Below are 27,735 nucleotides of genomic sequence, written 5' to 3'. Positions count from 1 at the left end.
GACCCGGGGCAGGTGGCAGTGTAGGTCCCCGCAGCGCACCCCAGAAGCCCTGGGCATCTGAGCAGGAAGGAGGACAATGTCCTGTGCTGGCCTGGGAAGCAGCACGTCAGAGAAAGAGGGAAAGCGAGACAGCAGCTGTTGCACGTCCAGGACGGGGGGCAGGACCCACCACGCCCCGCAGCCCTCCCTGCGCCAGGGACCCCTCAGGCCTGCCTCGCAGCAGGGCGCACAGACCTCAGGACCTTCCCGCAGGGGCGGCTCTTACCTTCCTCGCCGTTGTCGGCCCCCGATCCGGTTTTATAGCAGACCGACAGGGCTGTGTAACAGACAGACAGCACCCAGATGGCGGGTCAGCGACAGCGTGCCGCGCCACTCACTCCCTGCCCGGCCTGGACTGAGGGCTGTGAGGCCAGGAAGCAGGGTGGACAAGGGGGCCGCGGACCACCCAGCCAAAGACAGAGAACACCTGAGCCTCTGGACATCCCTACTAGCTGACCTCAGCTCCCGCCAACCCCACGCCCACGCTGCCCAAGACTCTCCAAGCAGAGCCCCAGACAAGCCTGGGCAGTGAGGCCCTGCTACCTGCACACAGAACACACCTGCCCCTACGAAGTCGGGAGAAGCAAGGACGGGGCGGGGGACACGGCCGAGCCACAGCGGGGGGGGGGGGGGGGGACGTGTCCCAAGGCCGGTCAGCAGCGTGGGCCATCAACGGGCACAGGGAAAGCCTGAAACTCGAAACTGGCATGCGGTGGGGCTGTGGAAGGTCTCCACGATGTGGACCCCAGCACATGCAGCCCTGGGGCTGGAGTGCCCCCAAACACACACTGGCAGTCTAGGGTCGTGCACAGTGGGGTGGGGGAAGCCAGACGCATGGCGAAACCCATCCTCTGCCCCAAGACCCAAAGGTAGGGGCGTGGAGTCCAGCCCCCCTAGGCTCTGGGCCACCATAAGGCCCCTGGCCCTCTGCTGCCCTCCTGTGGTGGCTGCAAGGAGTCCTGGTGCCCCTGGGCAGGGAACACGCCCCCCCCCCCAAAAAAACCCTGGTTGCGGCAGCTCAGACGGAGGTCAAGGCTAGGGGCGGGGGCGCTGGGGGAAGAGGGGCAGGGCCGGTCTGCCCGGGCCGTGGGCGACGGGAGCCTGGCCTCGGAACCTCCCTGCCCACTCCCAGGGACGTCACCAGCACCCGGAAGCCGGCCCACCACCCCCACACCTTACCCTGCTCACGCCTGTCCGGTGACGGCCCCGCTGGCCCCGCAGCATGGCTAGGGACCGGGCCGGGGGCAGCCACCCTGGCCCCTGCCCGCGACAGGCCCTTGGGCATCCATTCCGGGTCTGCAGGCACCGCCCCTCCCTGTCCTGAAACTAGCTCACAGTGGCTCTGAGACCCCCAGCCCACCAGGGCTCCCTGCCATCAGCAACGGTGAGGAGGGACCCAGGAACGCACACCCCAAGGCCACGCTTAAGGCCTCAGGGGTGGCCAGGGTTTGGGCCAGGCCAACCTCCAGCCCCCGGGAGACTAGGAGAGAGCCTCCCCACAGCCCCCAGGCCCTGTTCCCAGCGGACCCTCAAACGAGCGTGGGCTGTGGCGCTTGGCCTCTAGGAACCCAGGGCACATGGCCCCTGGCATAAAAGCCCCTCCCTCTGGGATCCAGGGTGCCCGGGCCCTGGGCTCAGAGCTGGGGGGCCTTCCCCACAAGGCCCAGGCAGGCTCTGGGCTCCCACCCTACCCCAGCTCAGCTCACACACCCTACTGGCTCTCCCGAGCCCCTGCAGCTGGTTCTGGGGGGTTCCAGGGAGGACCTGTCACCTGTGCCCACTGTCCCCTCGGGCAAGGCCTTGGTCTCAGGAGGACAGCTCTGTGGGAGGGGGCCACACACCTCAAGACAGGGCCGTGGCGGAGCAGAATGTGGCCTGGAGACCCCAGCAAGGGCTCTACCGTTCCGGGGAGGCCTGTGTGGCCCCAGGGCATCTGTGCTGCACCAGGGGCTGGACGTCCTGGTAGGGGCAGGGCGGAAGCTTGTCCCTCAGGCCCCCGGGCCCAGAAGAAACTCGAGCAGCTAATCTGACCGTGCAGTGGGCTCCCCTGGGTCTCTACCCCTCCTTCCAGAAGGGCCCCCAGAGTGTCCCTACACCCATGCCCTGACGCTGGGCGAGGCCCTGGGCAGCGAGGTGGACCAGCCTCGCCCCAGCTGCAGCGAGCTCACAGATGCGCACGCCAGGAGAGTCAACCCCGAGAAACGTGGTTTCTGCACAAACCACCGCGAGACGGAGCAGCCAGTACAGGCTCCTGAGAAAACAGCCGAGGCCCCGCACTGAGAGGCGATGAGCTGGTGGGAGCGGGTGGCCTCCTCAGAGCAGCACACCCCGTGCGCGTGACACGTGTTCCCTGCAGCTTGGCTCTAAGTCCCCGGCAAGGAGCTTTCCCTGCATGCAGAAGCCCCGCCGGCACCGCAGGGCCTCTGCCCACCCTGCCAGCTCCAACACTTCTGCAGGACCCCCTCCTCCCACGGGTCTCAGGGCCTCACACCTGGCCAAGCTCCCCCCGGGGACCTGAGAGCAGGAGAGCCTGGGCCCGTGGACACAGCGCGCCGTGTGCCGAGGGGCAGGGGCTGCAGTCGCTCTGGGCTGAGCAGCAGACACGGGGAGGAGATCCTCTGTCATCGACACCCCCAGGTCACCTACCGCCAGGGCCACCCCCAAGGCCCCCGCCAGCGTCCTGACAGCATGAACGGGAGCCCGCGTGCTGACACCTGCAGGGCCAGCGACTGCACAGACCGCTCCGCTGGGCCACGCAGCTGTGCACCCCCAAGACCCCGGCTCTTTTCCTCTTTTCCTCGGCACCGGGAGGCCAGAGTGCAGGGGTGGTGGGCACAGGCTTTAGGGTGGGAGGCTGAGAGGCACTGTATCCCATCTCTGTCCCCTCTGGGCACAGCCTCAGGGTCCACCACTGGCGTGCCACAGGGACGCTGCTGACAGAGGCCAAAACCCAAAGGTGGGATCCCATCCTCCCGTGAGGCCAGACGAGGCCGGCAAAGAACCGGCTGCTCCCTCAGGGTCGGCCGCACAGCCTGCATCCACCCTGCGTGGCGCAGAGGCCTGTCCTGGACAAGAGCGCCAGCGGCCCTGCCCCTCCCCCCACAGGCCTGGAGCCCAGGGCCCAGCGCTCCCTGCGCCATCCCAGGAGTGGTCCAACCAAGGATCTGCAAAGTCTCCCAATTAAACTCCTCAGGTAGATGAGAGCAGCCACACCCTAGGACAAGCACGGCCAGGGTCGCGTCTCAGAGAAGGAAGGAGGCCCCAGGGACATGCATGGACTTCAGTCTACACCCGCCCGGAGGCTGAGGTGGCAGCTACAGGCGGGCTGGAGGGCTGGGCTGGGAGACTCACTGGCGTGCTTGTCGGCCAGGGCGATGAGCGTGCTGGAGATGTCCCGCCTTCGGTAGAAGCACACCACCTTGGCCTCCACGTTCCCGTTGGCCGTCTGCAACAGCAAGGCAGGGTCTAAGGAACGCATGCCCCCGCGGGCCTGCGGCTCCCCACAGGGGTGTCCCCCAGACGGGGCCTCAGGTGTGACCAGGGACGGGCTCGTCATGCGGAGCCCATGCCCCAGGGAGGGCCCTGGAGGGCAGCGGCAACCCTGACTGACGGAGGGGACGCACACCGGACCTAAACCGAGTCTGCACCCCCCACTCCTGTCCTATCCCGAGCCGCATGAGGACACCAGGTGGACCCCGGCCACCAGAAAGGCCAGCTCTGCCTTGGCCTCGGGAGCTGCCCCTTCCTTTCGGGCACCAGAGGGGGTGTGATCAAGGACAACGACTGCGGGCCTCCGTCACCCGCCACAAGCAGAAACCTGGGCAGCACCCGAGAGGCGCGGCCCTGAGGCCTGGACCCGCCTCCAAGAGGCAGGGCAGTGCGGCGGGGCTAAGCGTCGGCCTCGGCACCAGGATGGGGCGGCAGCGGCCAGGACTGACCTCCACTCGGCGGCTGCTGCCCGGGACCACCCGGGCTTGCAAAACGTCCAACCAACGTGGACAGAACGAGCAGCAGCAAGGACACCGTGAGGCCCGCGGGGTGGTAACCTCATACCGAGAACGTGTTTTTTCTTAACTAACGAGTTTACAAAATTTTTAATAATAATGCAAGGATTTTATCACAATTCTAATCTTTGTAGAGTTTAGCACAGCAGCATTTATAACATTAAACAAAATTATCTTTATGAAAAGTATTTCCCTTTTAGTTATTAAATTCCATTAGACCAGGAATTTTTCCCAAGAAAAAGCCTTCGGAATTTTTCACATCACTGAGCGTTAAGTTAAAAGTGCTATCAACTCCGCTGCTTTACAGGTTCATCACAAAACTGCAGAGTGCACGCTGATGAAAACCATCCTCACTCCAGTCCACGAAGGAATAGAAAGGGCATGAAGAATTCTTCCAGGAAAGCTGAGATCAAGTATCAAAACAAGTGAGCGTGAGAGGGCCTGAAGATGACGCGTCCGTCTTCAGCATGCGAAGACTGGGTTTTTAGAAGCACGACTTGTCAGCTTGTCAGCATGGCTGTGTCAGACCCGTAAACATTTGCAGTGTTCAAGGGTGCCCAGAGTTTTGCAAGATGGGATTCCCAGACCAAAAAGCGCCTCGTAGAAACGGTCCTGGAGACTGTCCGCTGAGCTTGGAATGACGAGGGGCCTTCAACACGACGGAGATGATCTGGCACCGCGTCACGCCCACAGAAGCAACCGGACAGAGTCTAGAAGGACCACGCGAGAGCGTCCCGCGGCAACCACGGTCCCGGCCTCCGGGAGCACCTGGGCCTTGCGTCTTCAGGGCTTTGTCCGAGTCTCTGAGCCACGGAGGCTGCCCCCCAGCGGGCCCGTGGAGTCGCAGCAATGCCCCCTCCTGGATCCACACCAGGTGCAGCCCCTCCCAGGGGCCCCCGAGAACGTGTACCTCCTGGGGTTGTGCTTTGTTCCGCACAACCTCAGCTCTGCGAGCCTGGCTTGGGCCGGACCCTGGAGACCCAGGGCTCCAGAGCGCTCTTCCCTCCGGTGCTCTGCCCGGACCCCTGCTGCCTAGCCCCTCACACCCCCCACATGTCTCCTGCACCTGCCTGCATCGCCCCCCGGGGCTGGGGTCCCAAAGGGCCTGTGGGAGGAAAGCTGGGGCGACTGCAGGGCACCCTCGCCCGTTTCCTGTCTCCACGGAGGCCGGCTCAGCGGCCCGGGAGCGAGGGCAGGACGGCAGGGGGCCTTCCCACAGGCTGGGGGTGGCTACGGTTCGGGAGCAGGCAGAGTGGGGTCCTTGGCCCCCCAAGAGGACCCTGCTGGAGGACAACGTGGGATGCGGGGAGATGTCCCACTGGGGTCAGCGGCGTCTGCCTTTCATCCTTTGCTGGACTTTTCGGAGACTCCCACACCCCACGGTCCAACCTGCCTCCCTAAAACCTGGCTTCTAATCCCACGACAGAGGCTTCCCGGGAGGCCTCAGCCCGTCCTCTGGTCCCCTCTGGGCCTCTCCTGCCTGGCTGGCACCCAGCCGGCCCGCACGGGGCCTGGTCCCCATGCCGCCCCCCCGACACCCATCCCGAGGGTCTGCCCTCCGCGCCCCCCTCCACGCACCCCCGTTCTCACCCCCCCCGCCAGCCTTTTCCTGTGCTTTCTCCAGCAGTGTAAAGATTTAACTCTTCGTGAAAACAACGTAAATGCCATATATATCCAATCAAAGTTCTAAGAAGAAAACTCGACAGTTACTTTGAAAGCTCATGAAAGCCCAGAGTCCCGGGAGGGCTGGGGGAACTGGTGTCGGGCACGGCCCAGTAGAGGGGCTCCGAGGGGCTCAAAAGAGCTGGGCTTTGCCAAGAAAACTCATTTTAGACTTGTTTTCATTTACAGAAAAGAGACAAAGCGCAGAGCAACCCTGTGCCCCCTGCCCCAGTCTACATGCCCCCCCTTCCTCCTGACCCCTCAGTGCTCACTCCAGGGTCCGCTCCAGGGCCCCGCCAGGACCCCGCGCCACCCCCCGCTGCTCTGGGCGGGCGGCATGGGGACTGGTCAGCGGCCCGCAGGGTGCCCTCCGCCGGGGCGCCCGCTGTCCTGGGGGCTGGACGGGGCTGTGGCTCTGGAGGACCTTGGGGTGGGGGCATTTTCTCAGGCCACTCCTCTGCTTGCAGGGCCCTCGTCTCCTCTGATTCCTACTAACTGGACGTTGGGCCGTTGGAGGACTCTCTACTTTTCTGAGTTTTCTCTCTGTGTTTTCGTCCCAGTTTCTGCTACTGACTTCCAGGAGCCTCTTCTCACTCCTGAGTCTCCCCAGTCACAGCGGCCGCCACGTCTCTCTGAGGATGCCCCTGGCTCGTCTGGCCTCAGTTTTCCTCTGCGCCCTCATCAGCTCTCTCCTCGGTTTCTTTCGATGGATCTCACGGTGGAAGCCGTCCTCCCTGCTCTGTCCAGGTCGCAGGCTGAGAGCAGGCGTTTTGCTGGGACGCGACGCCAGCAGCTCAGATCTGCCCCCAGAGAGCACCCCACCACCACCTCCCTCTGCACACGGGGCTGCCCAGCATCCTGGGGCCGTCAGGGGTGAGCCCTCAAACTGACCCCGTTTTCAGCCCCTGCCTGAACTACAATTGCCTGGGCTGTGCCCACCTCTCCAGCCGGGACGGAGCCCCCATGCCCCGTGGGGTGGGAGGGGAGGCCAGCAGGGGTGCAGGGCTCCGAGGACTCCGAGGGCCACAGCAGACATCCGTGCTCTCCGGTGCTTTGGACCCACACCCCTTTCCACCACCCCACCAGGCAGAGCTTCCTGGTGCCCACACTTGCGTCCACCCTCACGGGGCAGCACTGCCTCTCCCTCACACACGTGGCGTGTCGCGGCCAGAGTGAGGGCACCGTGGCCACCCTGCGACCACTGGCTGCCATGGCCCCGCCTGCCAGGACGACTCCACGCAGAGGCCTGGCCCCCAGCCACGCCTCCAGTGATCCGCACGGGGTGGGGCGGGACAGACACCTGCTCCCATCGCAGCAGCGGGCACGGGCTGCACCCTCCCGCCCTACGGCTCCAGTGGGCGGTAAGCAGGGCTCGGGGGAGGCGCCCGCCAGCGTACCGGTTCCAGCGGTGTGGTGGCCTCACGGGACATCCGGCCACCGCCCCCAGCCCCGGTCATTGACACGCCCAGGCCGGGGCTGAGGCTTCGGGGCACGGGCACGCCGCCCACCTCCTGGTCCCAGCAGGCACGGCCTTAGGGTCGGGGTGCCGCCACGGCTAGTCTGATCCTTGGGAGACCGGCACCCTGACCTTCCCGCCCCATCCTGCCTGGTCCTGAGAATCGGCTGCACTGCCCCAAGGCCTGAGGTCCAGGAAAGCAGCCCCTCCCCTGCTGGCCACACGGAGGCACAAGGTGGCCCCTAGCCAACACGAGTGACAACAGTGCTTCCAGGACGGGGGCTGCTCCAGGGCGAGGCTCCACAGCCGCCCTTCTGCAGGAACCAGGGGAGAGAGAAGCGGCAGAGCTAAGGGCCCTGCTGACCGGGCACCGCCGTGGCCGCAGCCGTGGCCTTGGAGGAGGGTCACACCGATGCCCTCTCCCCCAGTGCCCCCGCCAACGCCTCCAACTAAGGAGGGCGGCAGGAGACGGGGGGGGGGCTTCCCCCACCGGGCCTGGGGGTCTGCACGGGACAGCACCCACTCCTCTGACCAAAGAGGCCATTCTGAACCTGTGAGCCCACACCCACCACGCCCCACCAGGCCCAGGAGGGCTCCGGGGGCCCCGCCCCCTAATCCACTCATAAGCGCCTGCCCAGGACGCTCGGCAGACGTGGGGCGAGAGAGGAGGGAGACGGGCAGGGGACCTTCGGGCTGTGGGCGCCCAGGCGGCTTCCTTCACTCCTCAGCTGGAACCATCCAACCCAGGCCCTCTCCTAACACCCTACCAGGGACCCTCAGGGATGGGCTCTCCGGGGAGGGGAACCCCCGCCCCCCAGCAGGGACGGGGCCACACGCTACCTTGTTGAGCTCCTCGATCCTCCGGATCAGGTACGGGTTGCTGGAGGAGTTCTCGAAGTAGACGTAGTCTGCAAACGGGCGAGAGCGCGTCAGCCTCGCGAGTCCGCCAGCCTGGGAGCCGGCCCCCCGCTCGCCCGCGGCCTGGCTGCATCTGCGGTGGCAGGCGGGGGCCAGGCTCAGGCGGGGGGGTGGGGGGCCGTGGGGGCTGCAGCCGGCCCGGAGGGGGCCCCAAGAGCGGTACCGCCAGGGCGGGAAGGACGGTCACAGGCACTGCTACGGCCGGCCCCAGAGACCACGTCGGCATGTAGGCTGCCAGGCCCCGGTCATCCCCCCATGCACATCCCCCGGCGTCCCACCACCTCTCCTCCAAAGACAAAAGAGCTGAACGGAGGCCAGGGCTTCCCGGGTGGAGGAGAAACGGAGCTCACCGGGGCGGCACGAGGTCGGGGGCCCAGGGGAGCGGGGTCCTGAGGGTGCTGCCACCCTGCCGGGTCCCCCAGACCTCAAGTCAGCACAGGCTCCCCTCACAGAAAAACCACACGTGCTCTCTGTTTCCCCAACGTCCCCAAGGGCAAGCGGGGCTCTGGCTCAGGGAGGCCCCGGGGTCCACCCAGGAAAGCCCAGGACAGCCGCGAGACCAGTCCCGCAGGGGACGGCTGACCGAGAGGCTGTCCTGGCTGGAGTCCGCTGAGGCCTGCACGTGCACACGGCCCAGGTGCCCCCGGACGGAGGTGAAGACCCCAGAGGGATCACAGGAGGGATGTGCCCGGAGGCTGGCTGGACAAAGAGAGGCCTGCGGGAGGGGCTGGCCGGCATGAGCTTGTTTCAGGGCGACTGCGGCCACACTGCACCTCACTGGACCGTACACTCCAGATGGGCGGGTTTTATCACATGCAGATTTTATCTCAACTAATCAGTTTTTATAAAAAGGTCTCAAATCAATCATCCAAGCTTTCGTTCTAAGAAACTAGATGAAGAGCAAATTAAACCTGAAATAATTACTCCTGCGTGTCAGGAACTGGAAACCACCCAAACGCTCCCCCGGCAGGGTAGGGGGTGGCAGACAGGCAGACAGCAGGTCTGCGTCCAGCGACAGAGTCCCGGCAGCGCCAGGAAAGGTGCCCTGGACACGGGGCGGCGGGGGGCTCGGGGGACTGGGCGTCTTGTGCCCGGGCGGCACTTACACACCTGCCGGCAGCTGCCCTGAGCTTCTGAGGACTGGGCTTCACTGCCTGTAACTCGTGCTTTGGTAGGTGGGGAACAAAGAAAGAGGCAGGAGGGGGAGAGGCAGCAGCAGCGGGAGGAGACACGAGCCTCCCCTGCACCCGCGAAGAGGACGGAGCACAGAGGCAACCGCCTTCCAAAGGGAGAATGAAGGGAGGGGAAAAGCCCCAGCACCTCCCCGGCCCAGACAGCGTCGCTGGTGAATCGCACCGAACACGGAAGGGAGGCTGAACACAGTCCACACGAACTCTCCCAGAAAGCACTAGAGCAGGGAGCCCCCGGTGGCTCAGGAGGCCGGCCACCGCGAGAGACCACAGAGCAGTGCCCCTCACCAACTCGGAGCACAGCTTCTCAGCACGACCTCTGCACATGGAAGCTGGCCGCCCAGCAAGGGAACAACGCCCCTTGACCACTGGGAGTCACACCTGGGGACAAGTCGAAATCACAGCAGTGGAATGAAGCAGAAAAACCATCTCAACAGATGCAGAAGAGCTGACGAAACCTACACAATGCCTGATAAAAACTCTGACACAGGGGCTTCCCTGGTGGCGCAGTGGTTGAGAACCCGCCTGCCAACGCAGGGGACACGGGTTGGTGCCCTGGTCTGGGAAGATCCCACATGCCGCGGAGCAACTAAGCCCACGTGCCACAACTACTGAGGCTGCGCTCGAGAGCCCGCGAGCCACAGCTACTGAGCCTGCGCTCGAGAGCCCATGCACCACAACTACTGAAGCCCGTGCACCTAGAGCCCGTGCTCCGCAAGAGAATCCACCGCAATGAGAAGCCCACGCACCGCAATGAAGACCCAACGCAGCCAAAAATAAATAAATAAATTTGTTAAAAAACAAAAAACCTCTGATGCAAACTAGGAATTCAAGGGAACATCCTCGCCTGCTAGCAGGCGTTTACCAAAAACCTACAGTGAAGTCCCGTTTACTGATGAAAACATGGTGCCCTACCCTAGAGCCGGAAGAGGGCACGGGAGTCGATCCCCTGCACTGCTGCTCACCCACAGGTCCTGGTCGGTGCCACGAGGAGAACAAATAAACACATGAAAGGCGTACAGACTGGAAAGGAAGAGAGAAAACTCTCTAAATGCAGAGGACATGACTGTCCACAGAGAAATTCCCAGAGTTCACAAAAAGCTATTAAAACTAATGAATGAGAGGCTGCTCTTGCCTTGAGATGGACTGCATTCTGCCTATGGCACGTGTTGCCCTCTCCATAAACCTGCTTTCACTTAAAAAAGAAAAACGAACGAGTGAGGGTTTAGCAAGCTCATAGGATACAAAAATAGTGTATTAAAAGTACCATTTACAATAGCTCACACAAGTACTGAAGTATTAATTTAACAACCTACAGATCTCTAAAGATCAAAAGCTCTGTGCCAAGATCTGTATGCTGAAAACCACAAAACGCTACTGAGAAAAACCAACAAAATCTAAATAAATCGTAACATAAGACATCATGGATCAAAACACAGACCGTCAACCTTTTTCAGTACAGGGCCAGAGAGTAAATACTTCAGGCTTCGCACGACAAGAGGCTAAACCAAAGATATCACTTGGGTATTAACGTAATACATTTCCACAAACATTTTGCCAATGAAATTAAAATCCAAACAATAATAATTGAGTATACTTTTTTGTGATAATCCTGGCCTACTAAGGAATTCTGCTTTGGGGGAGGACAACTTGCTTCATCGGGGCTCAAGTTCACGTACTGGATCACGAAAACCCATCGCAACGTCCCTGTTAATGCTGGCCTGTGACGCGGCCTCTATGTCTTTCTGCATAAAAAGTACCCAAACAATGATATCCATCTGCAAGCATGAAATTTTAATTGAGCACACTCATACTGGACTCTCTGAGATTTCTCTCGACCTTTCCCTTTCAGCATTTGTGCAGTGAAGGGTGAACCCAGCAGGCCTGGGTCATCCACACCCTGCACGTCCAAAGGAAGGTGTGGCCCCTGACCTGCTCCTGGGAGGTTGCCCCAAAGCCCCTGGAGGGTCCTGCCTGATGGGAGCCTTTGCCCACCTGGGGGCACGGGCTACACAGACCACGCCGACAGTGTGATCTGTGGTGGGCCAGAGATCAACCTGACCTCCGGAGGGCTGGACGCTAAGGCCAGCCACGCTGATGGTTAGTCATGGCTACGTGACCGACCTGGATAAACAGCCTGGACACCGAGCTGCGTGTGGTCTCACCACCTGTGGCCCTGGGAGAGGCCAGCTGGAAGCCTTGACCTTTTTACCTCTGCTGATTCTGGTGTATATCCTTTTGTTGTACTAAACTCAGCCATGAGTGTGACGGCTTTGCTGACCCAGAACTGCAGCAGGTGACACAGTACAGATGGTGGGGCAGCTCCTCAAGGCAGCTACGTGGCTTCTGAAACACAGAAACCTCCTTCGCACGCGCACCGCGGCCCAGAACACACTGCGGGGACTGTGGTCTGAATGCAGAAAACATGCCTGATGCAAATCTGGGTCGGAATGGAGATCCCATTTCTCGTTTTAACATCTGACGGTAAGAAACCGTATAAAGCAGTTTGGGATTCAAACAACGTCAGTCATCACCAAGATGTATGTACCACAGTATAAGTTTGCAGGAAGTGCCATTTCATGCAATTTTCAGATGAATTCATAAAGGACCATTATCAAGTATGCAGCAAAAACGAATTTCCAAAGGCACTCAGTGTTTGATACTCGTGGTTGAGTGTTCTTCTCATTCTGAAAAATTCTAATTTCTGCCCCAAGTTTAAGAAATCACAGTAAAATTGAACCACTGCTACGCCCTCAAGCTGCTGCATGGTAGGGCAAGTCAAGATATTCAGCTTCCACCTTTTATTTTGGCTGTGTTGGGTCTTCACTGCTGTGCACAGGCTTTCTCTAGTTGCGGCGAGCAGCGGCTTCTCTTATTGTGTAGCACAGCCTAGGTCTAGGCGTGCGGGCTTCAGTAGTTGCAGCACACGAGCTCAGTAGTTACAGTGCATGGGCTTAGCTGCTCCGCAGCATGTGGGATCTTCCTGGACCGGGGGTCAAACCGGTGTCCCCTGCACTGGCAGGCGGATTCTTAACCACTGTGCCACCAGGGAAGTCCTCAGCTTCCACTTCTGATAAAAATTCACAGAACTGATGATGGCTGACTCCTCGAGGTCAAGTGCAGCTCACCGTTGACACAACAGGTTGGATGAAGCACGAGACTCAACATTTTGCACAAACGCCTGCTGACAAGCAGCCCGACGGACAATGGGCTCCAGGCACCTGATGTGTTAACAAGCTTTGTCCAGGTGTCCAGCCAAGCCGTTCTGCCCCATACACCAAATTCTGTTGGCACACATAGCAGTCTGTCCTACGGATCAGCTCACGTGGGTCTGGAGGCTGAGAGGTCAGATGATCTGCCGTCTGCAAGCTGGGGACCGGAGCCAGTGGCGAGAATCAGCCTGAGCCCAAAGGCTGAGCACCAGGAAGCCCGATGTCCAAGGACAGGACAGGATGGATGACCCAGTGCAACGAGCAGGATGCCAGCCCCGCGCCTCTCCGCGCCCTCAGGCCTCACAGACTGGACGCTGCTGTGCTGGGAGGGCTCCGATCCAGGCTGACCTGTCCCGCAACGCCCTGGCGGCCGCACCGGAAACGACGTCCCCCCGGCTCCCTGAGCCCAGCCGGGCAGACACAGCATCCTAGTAGAGCCCGCTTCAGTCGGCACGAGGCTGGCATTTTCCCCCCTTCTTTGAACATCTCGGCTGTGCCTGGTCCAGGCGGACTCTTCACAGAGGCCGGTCTCCTCGTGGGGAGCCCATCCCGCGCACCCCGTGCCCACTCCCAGCCCCTCAACCTGGGCAACCAGCCTCCCAAAGGCTGCTCCTCGGCCAGCTGCCACCAACACGACTGAATGACGTCACCACCAGTAACCGGCTTCGCCTGCCCGGCCGATAAGCAAGCAGACCCTGTTGGAGGCTCTTGTCCGGTTCGCGAACTTCCGTGAAAGAGCCCTGCCGCTGCACCCACACACACTGCGTCCCTTCGGCACAGCGCTCATGCCCCTAAAGCCACCACCTCCCAAGCCCGGGTGCCCTGCTCGCTCAGCGGGGACGGGGATGCAGACAGGGCTCCGAGCTGGTGAGTTACGACACGTAGGTGTGATTCGCAATGACGGCACCGCAGGTGGGCAGGTGAGCAAGTGAGGTGACCTCACCACCGCTCGACCATACTGAGGCCCCAAAGCAGTGAGGACAAATGCAAACGCACAAGTACGGCTCGTTCCAACACGACTTTATTTATGGGCACTGAGATTTGAATTTCATGGAATTTTCATGTGTCCTAAAGTATTCTTCTTTTGATTTTTTTTTTCCTCAACCATTTAAAAATGTAGGAACCATTCTTAGCTCATGAGTCACACGAGAGCAGGCAGTGGGCCGCAGCCTGCCAGTCCCTGTAGCAGAGGACTCAATCCTGGTGAAGATGCCAATTCTCCCGCAAACTGATCTCAACCATAGTTTCAATGTGATCCCAATCAAGACTCCACAGTTTTTTTTCTGTAGAAACCAATAAGCCGATCCTACACTTTACATGGGAAATCCGAGACGCCAGAATAGGCTACGCAATGTGAAAAAAGGACAGTCAGGGGATTCCCGGCGGTCCAGTGGTTAGGGCCCTGCACGCTCACTGCCGAGGGCCCGGTTCAGTCCCTGGCCAGGGAACTAAGATCCCGCAAGCTGCGTGGCACGACCAAAAAGAAAAAGAAAAAGGACAAAAGTTGGAGGATTCCCACCTGATCCAGATTTGCCGTGAAGTTACAGTAATCCAGATGGCGTGGACTGGCACAAGCATGGCCGCATCAATGGAAAAGAGAGGAGGAACAAAGGGCACCATGGCAAACGGGTTGGACCAAGGTGCCTACAGATGGGGGCGGCGGTCAAGAGGTTAACAGGTGGAGATGGACAACTGGACGTTCACACGCAAAAGGGGAAGGACCCGAGAACCATCACCTCTACCACACACGAAACAATGAACTCAAAATGGGTCCTACACTTGCAAGTAAAACCTGGAACTATAAAAATTCTACAAGAAAACAGGATAAAATCTTTGTGACCTTGGGGTAGGCAGACTTCATACACTTCTCTCTTGTAAAAGAGAAAATTTGCAAAATACATATCTCATAAAGAACTGAAATCCAGAATATAAAAGACACTCTCACAACTCCACAGTAAGCTTCTTTCCAATTTTAAAAACCGGGCAAAGGATTTGTCCAGACGCCTGACCAAAGGCACAGGAACGGCAAATAAACATGCGGAAAGGGGGCCAGCAGCTCGGATGCTTAGGGAAACGTGAATCAAAACTCTGGTGAGATGCCCTGTGTGCCCGTCAGACTCCTGTGCAGAGGACCCAGGACCCTCAGCATCACTGCCGGGAGCACGGGAAAATAATGCCGCCGCCTTGGAAAGTAATGAGGCTGCACTGCGGACAGGCGACTCCGCCAGGCAACCCCACCCCTGGGCACTTTCACCCACGAGAAACACCCACAAGAACGAACGTTCACACTGAAAGCTGAGCACAGGTGCTCACGGTCGGCTTCACTCAACCACCAAAACTGGAAATAGGGGCTTCCCGGGTGGTGCAGTGGTTAAGAATCCGCCTGCCAATGCAGGGGACACGGGTTCGAGCCCTGGTCCGGGAAGATCCCACATGCCGCGGAGCAACTAAGGCCGTATGCACCACAACTACTGAAGCCCACGTGCCTAGAGTCCGTGCTCCGCAACAAGAGAGGCCACGGCAATGAGAAGCCCACGCACCGCAACAAAGAGTAGCTCCGCTCGCCGCAACTAAAGAAAGCCCACGCGCAGCAACCAAGACCCAACGCAGTCAAAAATAAATAAAATAAACAAATAAAAAATTTTATATAAAAAAAAAAACCTGGAAATGGCCCAGCTGTGATCTGAACATCAGGTCCTTCCAAAAGTCACGCTGAAATTCTAACCCCAAAGCCATGGTATCTGGAGGCAGGGCCTTTGGGAGGTGCTTAGGTGGGGCCCGGAGTGGGATTAGTGCCCTTACAGGAGACCCCACAGAGCTCCCCAGACATCGAGGCTGCTGGAGCCTTGACCTGGGGCCTGCAGCCTTCAGAACTGCAAGAAGTTGGCATCTGTTGTTGACCAGCCCCCAGCGGCTCACGCCTCGTTACAGCAGCCTGAGGCACCGAGCCGGCCCCAAAGTCCCTTCGCCGCTGAATACACCTCGGTACGTCCATTCGATGGAACCCATTCAGCAAGCAGCGGATGAGCCACCGACACGAGGACAAGTCCTGAACGCGCTGCACCCCATGAAGGAAGCCAGCGTGCTGCATGACACCCTGTCAAGGGGATCTGCAGCAACAGGGACAGATCGGGGCTGCCACAGCTGGGGTGGGGGGCAGGCGGGCTGACTACAGAAGGCAAGAGGGACACTCAGGTCGTGGAAGCAGTCTAACCGCTTACCTCCCCCTCCTGGCCTGTTTAGGACCACACACGTGGAAGCGTGTGCGGCAGTTACACAACGGTGTGCGTCTGCCCAGCTCAAAGAACCGCACACATAAAAGGGTGTTGAAAAGTGTACTTCAATAGACCCAAATTTAAATGTAAAAAATACACACAGGCCGTTCCTATTTGTCTCAGTAATGATGTACCCTAATGTCACCACTAACACCGAACTATCCTGAACTGAGCCATCGCCCCATGGGGAGCCCAGGGTCAGGGTCCCGCCAGCCTCGGGCCATCTTTTCATCAGTAGATCGACACATAACCTGTCCTCTGTGAGTATCCATTTAAAGACACCGTATCCGGTACGTATCACATCGTCCATTCATGAGTGCTGGGCCCGTAGCCTCCCTGCACTTAGGGATACCGGACGCACTTCATGGCTATGCTGAGGGGCACTTGAAACACCGAAATCTCCAACTAAAAGCTCAAAAATTCAAGTGGCATGGTCCTAAACAGGCCGGGGGACCCATCCCTCGTGGCTCCACTCGTTACACATCAACCTTAGGGAAATGGCGGATTCGCAAAGACAATCCGTGAGGAGTGATGGGGCTGGACAGGATGTGTCCGCTGAGCAAGTGGGCGGGCTGGTCACAGCCAGGAGGCCGCGCGAGGGGAGCCAGCGGGGACAGAGGCCCCACAAGAACATGGGCGCACACCCCAGGAGGGCCGCCAGACCCCTGTCAGCATCCCTCCAGAACCGCCTCCCACCAGGTCCCCTGGGGCTGGGGACCCCGTGGCGGGAACGGCGGGGCGCCGAAAGAAGCCAGACTCCTGACCCTGTGGGACCATGTCCGCTTTCACCTGCTACACCTGGGCCCCAAGCCCAGAGCCAGGACGCCTGCACGTGGGCCCCCTCCCGCTCCTCTGTCCTCGCCCCGGCGGCTCCAGCTCCCCAGCCAGGCCTCCCGTGTACACACCCCACTGGACGGAGGCCGGACCCTGACTGGAGGGGCAAGTGGCCGATGACCACGGGGCCCTGCCTCCCTCCAGGGGCTGGAGCACAGGGTGGAGGCTGACAGCCAGTCACGCGGGCGCCAGAGGCCAGGTCCCAGGCCTGAGCACGGCAGGTGTCCCGCACATCTCTACAGACGGAGGGACAGAGCCGTCCTCACCCGTACGCCAGGGAAAGCCCGGCTGGTGCCCACGGCTGAGTTCACTGGAGCACGTCCCCCCGCGGCCCTGAGCTGAACCCAGACCCCTCCCACGGGGTGCGGCCGCCTCTGAGAGGCGACCTCCTGCGACCCCCAGGGGAGCCCCGCCCTGGCAGCCCGAGGAGCCCACTCTCCCCGATGCCCACAGACGGACCCTCGGGGAGCCAGTGTGGCCGCCTGGACCCCTGCCTTGCAGAGGGCAGGGAAGTGGCGGGCCTGCCCTCCAGGGGTGCCGAGCGCGGGGTCCCTCTGGGCGTGCCGCAGCCACGCCCCTCGCTCCCGAGGCAAGCAGCCCCCACCTCCGGTCACCACTGTCACACGCGTCACCCAGAGGAACCTGGGCCTCCACCTCAGGGGCCCATGCCCAGCTGGGACCCCCGCACAGCGACAAGAGGGCCAGGACCCAGTCGGGGGGCGATGGGGGGCCACCCAAGGGCGGGCCGGATCGTGGGGCCCCGAAGATGCTGGGAGTTGACCCCCCACCGCAGGAACCACTAAGCAGTTTGAAGTAGGGGAGACGGAGCAGACCAGCTGCTCAGAAGGGTCATCTCCTCAGGCAGCCCAAGAATCGCAGCCAGGAGAGGATCAGGGCGCTGCAGGGCCGGGAGAGCAGGCGTCCCACGAGAAGGTACAGCTCCAACCTGCGTCCCACCGACCGGGAGCGGGGAGGCCGCAGGGGCATGGCCAGCGCAAGACGACGGGCAGCATCCCCGAGGCCACCCCTGGAAGCCCCGCCCGCCAGGCCCTCCCCAGGAACCTCACCCCGACATCAGCCTGGACCCCCCCGGCTGTGGAGACGGCACCAGCACCCTCGTCCGTCCACACAGGGGCCCCCAGAGCCCCTGGAAGGCTGTGCCCGCTGCTATAGGACACGGGCCCCCGTGCAGGGTGCAGGGCGGACAGAGAGACGGAAGGCAGGAGGACAGGACATTGTGTAGAACATCAAACTCTTGAGAGAAGGCAGGCTGGGGGTCATGGGGGGCCTCAGGGCACCCCACCACCCTCACCCCGCCCCGAACTTCAGCGGGAGACAGCTGGGAGGAGGGGCCCCTGTGCCGACCTCACCCAAGCCACCCTTCAGGCCCCGCATGCCAGCACCCACGTCCACACGTCCTGGGAAGGCCACTGCGCACTGCAGAGGTGCCCGCCCTGCCACGTGAGAACGTCCCTGCTGGCCCCGCACAAGTCTGGCATTCTCCCGCGTGTGGGTGTCTTACCTAGTGAAAAGTTAAAATTAAACAAACAAAGAAGCATTTCTGACAACAGGACAGGATACAGATGACAAAGGCAAAAACAGCAGGGGCAATGGAGACACTGTCAAGCTGCCCGGAGGACTAGGGTGTTCCTATCACATTTTCAAAATATATTTTTAAAAATCAACTATCCAAAAGAATGGGGGTTAATTTCTTACAATGATAGAAGAAAAAAAAGAGACGAGACCTGAGGGGAGATGGCTGCAGCCCGCCCATTAAAAACATACCCACCACCCCAGTGACCGTGGTATCGGTGGCTCCTAGCTGTTGGTTTTTGCTTTCTGTCCTGAAACATGACAGCACGTCTCTGCACAGAGACAAAAAGAGGTGCCCGTGGTGCCCTCAGCCCACGGCTGGTTCCAGAAGACTGGCCAGGTGCCCCCACTCCCCACGCAGAGCGCAGACCCCAGAGGAAGAGGGTTCGTGGACCCTGACCCCGCCACCCGCGTCCAGGCCTCCTCCACCACATTTGCTGTCGCCGCCGAAAGCAACTCTCTGCCCAGGCTGGGTCACTTCCCGGGGAAGAACCAGGCCCTGTCCCCTCCCAGGCTGACCCACTCCGCCCAGCCGGCCAGCTGGCACAGAGCTGCAGCCATGCCTTCGCCCCGCCCAGACATCCTGGCAGGGCCTCGGGACGGCCTGCCAGGTAGAATGCAGGCCACCCAGAGAACGCTGGACTCTGCTAACTACTTTCTAGTGCATGTCCCTCCCATGCGATATTTGGTACAAACTTACGCTAAGAAACTGTTTATCTGAAATCCAAACTGAACGGGCGTCCTGTACTTTCCTGGCTGAGTCTGGCACCTTTGGAAAAGGTAGAGCGTCCTGAGTGGAGACAACGGGGGCAGCGGGGAGGGGGGCTTTCCCAGACTCTGCTCCTGCAGTGCCCCCCAGGCCAGAGCAGGCTGCCCAGGCAGGGCCAAACCCCAGCAAGAGAGGGGCGTACCTTCCTCTGTCTGGGCCCTGAGAAATCCAGACACCGACCCCCAACCCCGAGCAAGCAGCACCTCAGGACAGGGTGCCAACCTGCCAACACCCCGCCCACCGGGACCACTGGCCTTGCAGACCCATGGGGCAGCGCCTTGGGATTCCATACAGAAACTGAGGACAGAACTGCAGGGACCAAGAGGGAGTCCAAGAGGAAGCGGTCCTGCAACGCAGGCCCTAGGAGGGCCTCCAGGACACCCTCAGGGGGACACGCAGACCGCTCCCCTGGAGGAGGCACCGCAGGACACAGAGATCCTGGTCAACACCGTGGGGAAACTGAGGCACGGGAAGGTCTGAGGGTGGCCAGGCCCCCGCTGACTTCGCAGCCAGATAGGTGGCTTGAAGCCCGTATGTCAAGGAGTGGACACAAGTGGAGATCGGGGCATCCACGGCCTGGATGGGGCAGGGACAGCTCCCCTTGGAACCAGTCCCCACAGGCAGGCACGGTGGAGGTCCCACCCACCGAGGCAGGGGCTGGCAGAAGTGCCTGGCAGCGGGTGGAAGTGCCGCAGGGGCCAGCTGAGGGCCTCCAGCCCCGGCCGCCGCCACCTCCTCCTGCAGCCTCCGTGCCTCCTCCAACCAGGAGCTGGGCGCCTCCGTTCTGCGGACACTGCTTCGTTTATTCAGCGTGCCGACGTGACCGCAGGGCCAGCGCCTGGGATGGGAGGTAAGACCACACCTGCCGAGGGGCTTCCGGCTGGCTAAACCCAAGGGGGCACCGGGCGAGCTGGAGGGTGGGCAGACCAGAGGGGCCTCAGGCTGCGCAGGAGGCCAGGAGGGGTCTGCGCTGCGGAAAGGTGGCCCAAGAGGGCACGGGTTCGGGGAGCACTGAACGGGCAGCTGCAAGGGAGGCAGGAGCCCTGGGCTGCGCAGCTGGGGTGAGGCAGAGGCTGAAGCTACCGGGGCAGAGAAGGCGGCTCGGTCCTGGGGGTGACCCTCCCGCCTCCACCCACAGACGGCCGGCTCCTGCTTGGAGTGGCGAGGCTAGGAAGTGAACAGGCCCCTGCCAGAAGGGCCCCTACACTGCAGCCTGCTCCCCACAGGCGTCCGCCAGGGGCCTGAGCCACACGGGGTACAGGCCCCCGTTCCCATGACCACCTCTGAGCCGGAGAGAGCAAGGGAGGGCCTGCCGGCCGGGCAGGTACTGCACTGACCCCCTGCACAGATGGGGGTGCATGCCCACGGTGACAAGGCTGGCCTGACACTCGGGCTCACCTGGCCAGAGAGAGCGCAGACTGAGGGCAGAGGACACTTGGTGAGCAAGGCCAGCGCCGTCCTCAGCCCTGACACACTCCACCAAAGGTGGGCCAGTGAGCATCTCAGGCTCAGAGAGGGTGGGCACCTCACCTCCCTGTGAAGGACCAGCTCAGAACCCCATGGAAAACCCGCGGCACAGCCTCCCGGAGCCCCCGCCCCACGAAGTGTGACAAGGCCCAAAGCCGGCGGCTTCCTGGGGCCCAACTGGGAGGACGAGCAGCCCAGGAAGCCAGCCCCCCAGGGCCTCAGCCAGCTAAGCGACCCCCTAACCGGGGGGCTACCTGCCCCTTCTGCACCCTTGCAAAGCACCTCCCTGCTGGGCTGGGGAAACAGGACGCAGCAGAAAGTTTGGGGGTGTCTTAGAAAAGCATGCTCGGGGTGACCACAGGCTGCTGAGGACCCGGAGAGGGAACCCTGCTAGGGGAAGCCGCCAAGCACACGCCCGGCCCAAGGGGTAGCTCTCAGCCGCCCCTGGGCTCCCACGCATGAGGCTCCCCACCCCAGAGGGGACCCACTCCCCACCCCAGCACCCGAGCCAGCCCTGCCTGCCCCGGTGGGCACTCCACACCCCTGCGGCCCCCAAACTCCCGCTCCCAGGAGGGCAGCCAGCACCGCCCCCCCCAGACCATGTGCTCCAGCTCTGCTCCGGGGTCGGGGGCTCCCGCCAGGTCGCTGGCCCGGAAGGATGCTCTGCGACTTCAGAGCCTTCCACAGTTCCTCTGCCAGGGCCCAACAGGCTACACGGTCGGCCCCCAACAGGTGGGCAGAGCCCCCGCCTCCCTGGTGCGCCGCTCGGCCACTACCCGCACCGGCTCGTGAGGGCCGGCCCAAGGGGTCACTTCGGGTTGGGATGAGCATGGCCGAGGCAGAGGTGGCGGAGGAGGAACGGGCTGCTCAGAAAGGGGGAGGGAGGGGAAGGAGATGGGGTGGGGTGCAGAAGAGTGGGTGAGCGCTGCCGGGGGAGGGGGAAGGACGGCCCAGCCGGGACGGCCTGCAGTGGGGGAGGGGTGCAGAGGCGGAGGGAGGGGACCAGAAGTGGGCCGATGGGGGGGCTGGGCCGATGGGGAGGCGGGCGGAGGAGGGGAAGGGGAAGAAGGGAAAATGGGGGAGGGAGGGACACGACGGGGGACCCGGGCAGGGGGTGCAGAGGGGGCCCGGGCGGAGGTATGGCGAGGCCCGGAGAGGCGGTTTGGGACCGAGGCAGGGAGGGGAGAAGAGATGGGGGACGGAATGGGGCCCAGGGGGGATGGGGACCCGGCGGGGACTGGGGGGATGGGGGCCGGCGGGGCCCGGGGTGGCAGGGTCGGGCCCGCGGCGCATAAAGGCGGCGGCGGCGGCGGGCGGACAGGCGGCGGCCTTACCTCCGACCCTGTACATGTTGGCGGCCATGTCCGGCGGCGGCGGCGGAGGCCGCAGGCTGGGCCGGGCTGGGCGCGGGGCTCGGCGCGGGCGGCCGGGAAAATGGAGGCGCGCGGGCGCGAGGCGCGGGGGCGCGAGCGGGCGGGCGGTTTAAAGGGGCCGCGCTGCTGCTGCCGCTGCCGCCGCCGCCGCCGCCGCCGCCGCCGCCGCCGCCGCCGCCGCCGCCGCCGCCGCCGCCGCCGCCGCCGCCGCCGAGGCCGCCGAGGCCGCGCAGGGACCGGGGGCCGCGGTGCGGGCGGGAGAGGAAGAGGAGGAGCGGCCGCGAGGAGGGAGGGACCTCGGGCGCCACCGCCCACCGAGTGGGCGGTTACCCGACCCGCGGCCGCGCGCTCCCAGCCGCCTGCCCGCGCCCCCCGGGGTCTTCCCCAAGCCCCTCCCCGCAGCGGCCCCCACCAGCCGTCCACGCCGGTCCGAGTCCTTCCTGGGCTTCCCGCTCCTCCTTCCCACCCTCCCTCCTGTCGCAGGGTCTCCTCCGAGTCCCTCACTTCCCTGAAGCGCAGCGGCCCAGCCGCGGCCTCTTGACTCCCGGCCCGGCCCTCTCCGCTCACGCCAGGGGTCTTTGTCCCTGCCCCACTGCCCAGCCCCACGCCCCGCCCGGACAGCGGCGGCGCCCCCATCCCACCTCCGTGCGGGCACTGCCTCCGTGGACTGTGGCCTGAGGAGAAGGCCAAGGGAGGCGCGTGGCCGTGCCCAGAGGACCCTCTGCAAGGCCCCGCCTGAGAGCGGGGGTCCCGCAGGCCTCTCTGACACGGCCCAGACCCCGCGGCTGGTGGGGCGGGGAGCGGTGCGTGCCCAGTACAGCGAGTCTGGACGGGCCCCTGTGGGTGAGGCACCTGCCTGTCCTCCCCAGGCCCGGCAGAACCTGCAACCGAGTGTGAGCTTAAGGTCCGAGGATGGTGGGGAGCGCGGTGGCCTGGGCGCACCCCGCAAGGAAAAGCAGTGGGTGCAGGGGGGAGTCCCGGGTGGAGAGAAGCGGGTTCCCGGCCACGCTGGGAGCCAGGACCAACTTGGCTGCTAGGAGGCCAGCGGAGGGAGGTGTCGGGGCCCCAGGGTGACTGCCTTGTCCACTCAGGGACATCCCTTCGAGACACGGAGGGGAGTGGCGAAGGGGTGGAGCTCAGGAGAGGCCCCCGGCCGAGCACCTCCGCGGTGATTGACGGCGGCTGCAAGGGAGGAGCTTAGGGCTGAGGCTATCTAGGCAGGTTCCCCAAGCGGGGGCGCTGTGGGTGGAATGGTCTCCCTACCCCCAGGCCCCCGTCCTAGCTTCGTGGCCTGCATCTCCTCATCTGAACAGCGAAGTTGCAGCATGAAGTCCCCTTCCACCTACACCGAACAAGTCGACCATAAACTTAGTTAAGAACCACCGATAAGTGCCCAGGCAGGGCTTTCAGCTTTCCGCAGGGCCGCCCGCCTGCCAGCTGCGGGGAGAAGCAACAAAGGGCGGGGGCTGTTCTCCTCCCTGGACGGGGCCGTGGGGGTGAGCGGCAGTCCGGGCTGACCTCCACCGGAAGCAAAGCCACGGGCCGCGTCTCAGGGAAGCCGCCGGAATAACAGGTCTCCCTGCTCCCAAAGCAGAGTGACGTCTAATAAACCCTCGGGAGACAGCACAGAGCCCCCGCTCCTCCGTTGGCTTCCACACTGCTTTCCCCTCTCCAGACTAACAAAAAAGGGAGATTGCACGCAATGCCCAGCCCTTACACCAGCTCAGGGGCAGGCCTACAGACCAGAGACACCTTGCAAAAAAGACTTAGGAATTCATCCATTTAGTAGCAGAGGAAGTAGACATTCAGGAGAGAGCCAGGAGGGTGTGTGAAGGTGTGGCCAAGTCCACGGCCTCAAGGACAGCAGGGGGCGGGGGTGAGGCGCGGCAGAAGAGACTTGAAGAAGCAGAAGACAACTCCACAGGAGCCCTGGAATCTTGAGATCGGTAATCAGAAGTCAGAGAGTAGATGGCGGGACAGCAGAACGAGAGCAAGATTTAGGAGCTGAGAAAACACAGTTCCTCAAAATCACGCCGTCGCTAGAACAAGAAACAGCGAGGGGCAGGATGTCGGGCGACTAACAGGGACGGCTGTGCGGTCCAGTGGGGAGCGGGGGAGAGGTGATAAACATGACATTACGGGCCTTGAAGACAAAGTGATGAGGGTCAGGGGACAGGGTGATCATAGTGGGGGCACTGTTTGGAGAGGCTGGGACATTGGTGAAGGAGGGACCCATGGGAGTCCAACGGTGGGTGAAGTGGCCCAGAGGCCACTCGACGGGGCTGCGTCCTTGTGCAGGGCCTGGAGAGTCCCGAGTGACCTGAGCTGACCTCTGGTGAGGGATGGGAGAAGCAGCAGCAGACGTGGAGGCAAGAGGCCTCAGAGGAAGGCACACGGTGCCAGAGGCCGCCCACGGTTAGAAAAAACACTCAGAGACTCACTACAGGAAAGTTCCCCTGGAGTCACCTGGGAGCCTCCAGGACCACGGTGGGGTGCAAGTCACACGGAGACCCACCTCGCCTGCTTACCAAACTTCAGGGATTCTTAGAAGTGTTTTTCAGAGAAAGCATGTCACATACAAAAACAAAACCCCAAGCTGGCCCTGCTCTCTCCATCAACATTCAAAGCCTGAAGAGCAAATTGCAAGGGTAAGAAAGCTAAACTGAAGAATCCTGCCCCAGCCAAGTTCTCATGCGTGTTTAAAGGCCTCAGGGAAACATTTTTAAACCTAGAAGAACCTGAGAAATAAAGTTCTTTAAAAATGTGAAAGCTGACCTTTAAGACAGCCAATAAAGATGCAATTGAAACAAAGACTGAGTGGGCAGGTGCTGGCGGTGAGCTTGGCCCCCCAGTGGGATGCGGATATGACACGTGGAACGCAGGGGACGGGAGTGACTTTGCAAGGTGGGCCGGGGCCAGAGGGGAGGTGCCGGCACCCTTCACCGTTCAAAGCCCGGCATCGGATGGACGTACACCACCCAAACCCCAGTGACACCCATCTCTCAATGTTTGTTGTAACTTCTAAAAATAATCTTAGCAAAATCTTGTAAACTTGGGGTGAAGAAGCGTTCATCTAATTTCAGTGATCATGTTTTCCCTTAAAATTAAATTTTTAAAAATTTGAAAGAATTCTACACTTATTCTGTATTTTTTTAAGATTTTTTTTTGATGTGGACCATTTTTAAAGTCTTTATTGAATTTGTTACAATATTGCTTCTGTTTTATGTTTTGGTTTTTTGGCCACAAGGCATGTGGGATCTCAGCTCCCCGACCAGGGATCGAACACGCACCCCCTGCATTGGAAGGCGAAGTCTTAACCACTGGACCGCCAGGGAAGTCCCTATTCTGTATTTCCATATATCCTCTCGCCTCTGCCTAGGCCTTTAGAAATATCTGAACAACCTCCACCTAATGTCGACAGCGGTCCTCTCGATGATGAAATTGTGGGCGAGATTTTTAAACTTTATTGTTGGATTGCTGAATAGTGAGCAAGTGTTCTTGTAAAGCCAATGAACTCATTTTTTTCAACCGGCAACACTGGGCAGTGACTGTCTGTGGCCCTCAGTAGGGCACGAACTACACACACCTCCCAGGCGCCCTGCCAGCCCTTGGGGGTGGGGGGGGTGGGGCGTGCCCTGTGGGCTGGGCTGGGGGGCTCCCCTTTCTGCCTGGGGTGTCCAGAGTGGCCTCTGCTCCTGCTCTGAGCCCACCTGATCCACGAGAACAGGCGGGTGCTAGGGTACAAGGGAGACCACACAGGAGGGTGGCCGTCCTCTCTGCCACAGGAGAACCTAAGCAGACCCCCGGCCCGGGGGTGTCACTGTGAGTCTGGGGAGGTGCATTGCTCCTCCTAGACTTCAGGAAGGGACCTCCCGGTTGGGAAGCAGAGTAAAGGGACACTGCAGTGTCCACTGTCAGCAGTGACTGGGGGCAGTGTCCTAACCGGAGTGGTGCTGTCTGACCTGTCTGCTGGGTGACACCCTCCTCTCATCCGGGTTTCCAGGCCCCCTTAGACCCTCCTCTCTTCCAGGGGCTCCCAGCTGGGTCACTGGTGACGTTGGGACCCGGTCATTCTCAGCTGGGGGCGGGGGGCGGGGCGGCGTCCTCTACTCTTGGGATGTTGCGCAGGCCCCAGCCTCCAGCCACTCGATGCCAGAGTGCCCCTCCCTCCGACATGTCACATCTTCACCCCAAACCTGTGGCTGTGCTGGGTTATGCGGCAAGGGGGGAGTTGAGGTTGCTAACCAGGTGGCCTTAAAATGCTATCCTGGGGTGTCCAGGCGGCCCATCATCACAGGGTCCTTAAAAGTGGAGGACGAGGTGCTGTGCTGCTGGCTTTGGAGATGGAGGACGGGGCCCCGAGCCAAGGCGTGCAGGCGTCCCGAGGAGCTGGAGAAGGCTGGAGCCCCCGCAGGAAGGCTGCCCTGCCCACGCCCTCGTCTCAGCCCAGCGAGACCCGTTTCAGACTCCTACAGAACTTAACGTCCATGGATTTGTGTGAAGACACTAAGTCTGCGGAAACTTGTTAGGGCAGCGATAGGAAGCCAACGCACCCAGGGTGACAACGAAACCGTCTCCGGCACTGCCACCCGTCCTGGGGCTCCACGCCTTACTGGAGCAGGCCACGGGCTCCACCAGGGGAGCCCCGCGACTTCTGCTGCTGTGGTGGTCCCAGAGGGGGAGACCTGGTGCAGAGGAGAGGCCCTGAGACCACTCGCAGGACAGAGGGCTGGCCAGCCCAGCATCCTGGACCCATCCCATCCGACTGCAGCCTCATGAGACACCCTAAGTGAGACCAAGAGACCTGGCAGGGTGAGCCCAGTGAGGCCCTGGCCATGAAGTCCTTTAAGGCCGCTTGGGGCAGAGAACTCCACAGCACTTGTCACCTCTATCGTAACTGTTGGCACTTTAGCGTGGGAGGGGGTCCTCCTGGCCAGCATGGAGCCTGGCCCAGAGCAGGTTCTGGCCTTTGACACCTATCCGCACTTCACCAGGGTCCCTGAGGAGGAGGGGGAGGGAGTCGTGGTGTCCCCCAGGGCCCAGCCTACCCTCACGTCCACCCTTCTCCCCCACGTCTTAGGACACCTCCCCCAGCCCCAGCCTCCACCCCACATCCCTGCGGCCCACCACTAACCCTAGGGGTCTAGGGATCCTGAGAAAGGCACAGGCCTGGAACAAGATTACACTCAGCGGACCCCAGAGAGAACGGGGTGGGGGCCTAGCTGCATGATCTTGGAAGGCTTCCTGGAGGAGGGGCCTGAGCTGAGGCCAGGATGGGCAGGTGGGGTCGCAGCACCTCAGCAGCTGGCTCTGGGAGGGAGGCAGAAACCCGGGCGTTGCCCTCACCCTGGGCCTGGGGGTGGGGGTTGATTACCTCATCCTGCCCAAAGCCCCCCTCCCTCACGGCCACCCACACACGCTGCCCCCAGTCAGCCCCTGAGTGTCAGTCACCAAGTCCAGGGGATGGCACCGCACCTGCTGCCCTCCTTCCACCCCGCCCCCCACGGGCTGGGAGCCTATCATCACCTCCCTTCTTCCCCTCCTCCCACTTCCTCTTCCCCTCCAGCTTGGTCTCCCCAAAATGCAGCCCCATGTTACCCGCAGCCCAGAACCCACCCACCCACCCCTCAACCTCGGGGCACAGGCAGACACCGTGGCAGGCCAGGGCCAGCTCCTCGCAGCTGCCCCACCCTGCCTTCTCAGGCCCTGTTCCGCTACAAGCTCCCTGTGCAGAGACGGGTGGCATCACCTCCTCCAGGAAGCCTCCCTCTGTGTTGGGAACCTCCTTGGCTCCCGCAGGCTCTGGGCTTCTCCCCATCACGGCATCACCCCCGAGTTACACGTGCCCCTGGGGGCCTCCTGGAGAGGCAGTGCTCCTGGCCTGGGCAGGCACCAGTACCAAGCAGTTCATGACCAGAACCTCCCCGCTCCCGGAAGATCACT

At 61.9% G+C, this 27,735-nt stretch overlaps 1 protein-coding gene and 1 pseudogene across 3 annotated transcripts in view; both read right to left on the bottom strand.

Annotated features, from left to right (window-relative positions):
• Positions 1-21,940, bottom strand: part of MTA1 (metastasis associated 1) — a 38,309-nt gene extending 16,369 nt beyond the window's left edge. For 2 of the 3 annotated variants that reach the window (XM_089908302.1, XM_022575905.2), the window contains exons 1-4: positions 21,754-21,940; positions 8,002-8,069; positions 3,391-3,484; positions 266-316 (exon numbers count right to left, since the gene is read on the bottom strand). In XM_089908302.1, coding sequence (XP_089764428.1) covers positions 266-316; positions 3,391-3,484; positions 8,002-8,069; positions 21,754-21,781 — 241 coding nt within the window. In that variant the 5' untranslated portion in view covers positions 21,782-21,940. The remainder of the gene's footprint in view (positions 1-265; positions 317-3,390; positions 3,485-8,001; positions 8,070-21,753) is intronic. The other variant, XM_022575904.3, reaches the window with a different exon arrangement.
• A 50-nt stretch (positions 21,941-21,990) lies between these two features.
• LOC149750377 (uncharacterized) lies at positions 21,991-27,610 on the bottom strand (annotated as a pseudogene).
• Positions 27,611-27,735: the final 125 nt, after the last annotated feature.

Source organism: Delphinapterus leucas, chromosome 2, assembly GCF_059928025.1.
Source record: "Delphinapterus leucas isolate spDelLeu-1000000601 "Yukka" chromosome 2, BTC_Dleu_Yukka2, whole genome shotgun sequence".
Classification (NCBI taxonomy): Eukaryota; Metazoa; Chordata; class Mammalia; order Artiodactyla; family Monodontidae; genus Delphinapterus; species Delphinapterus leucas.
The sequence above is the reverse complement of the archived record's forward strand: the minus strand, read 5'-3'. Positions and strand labels throughout refer to the sequence as shown.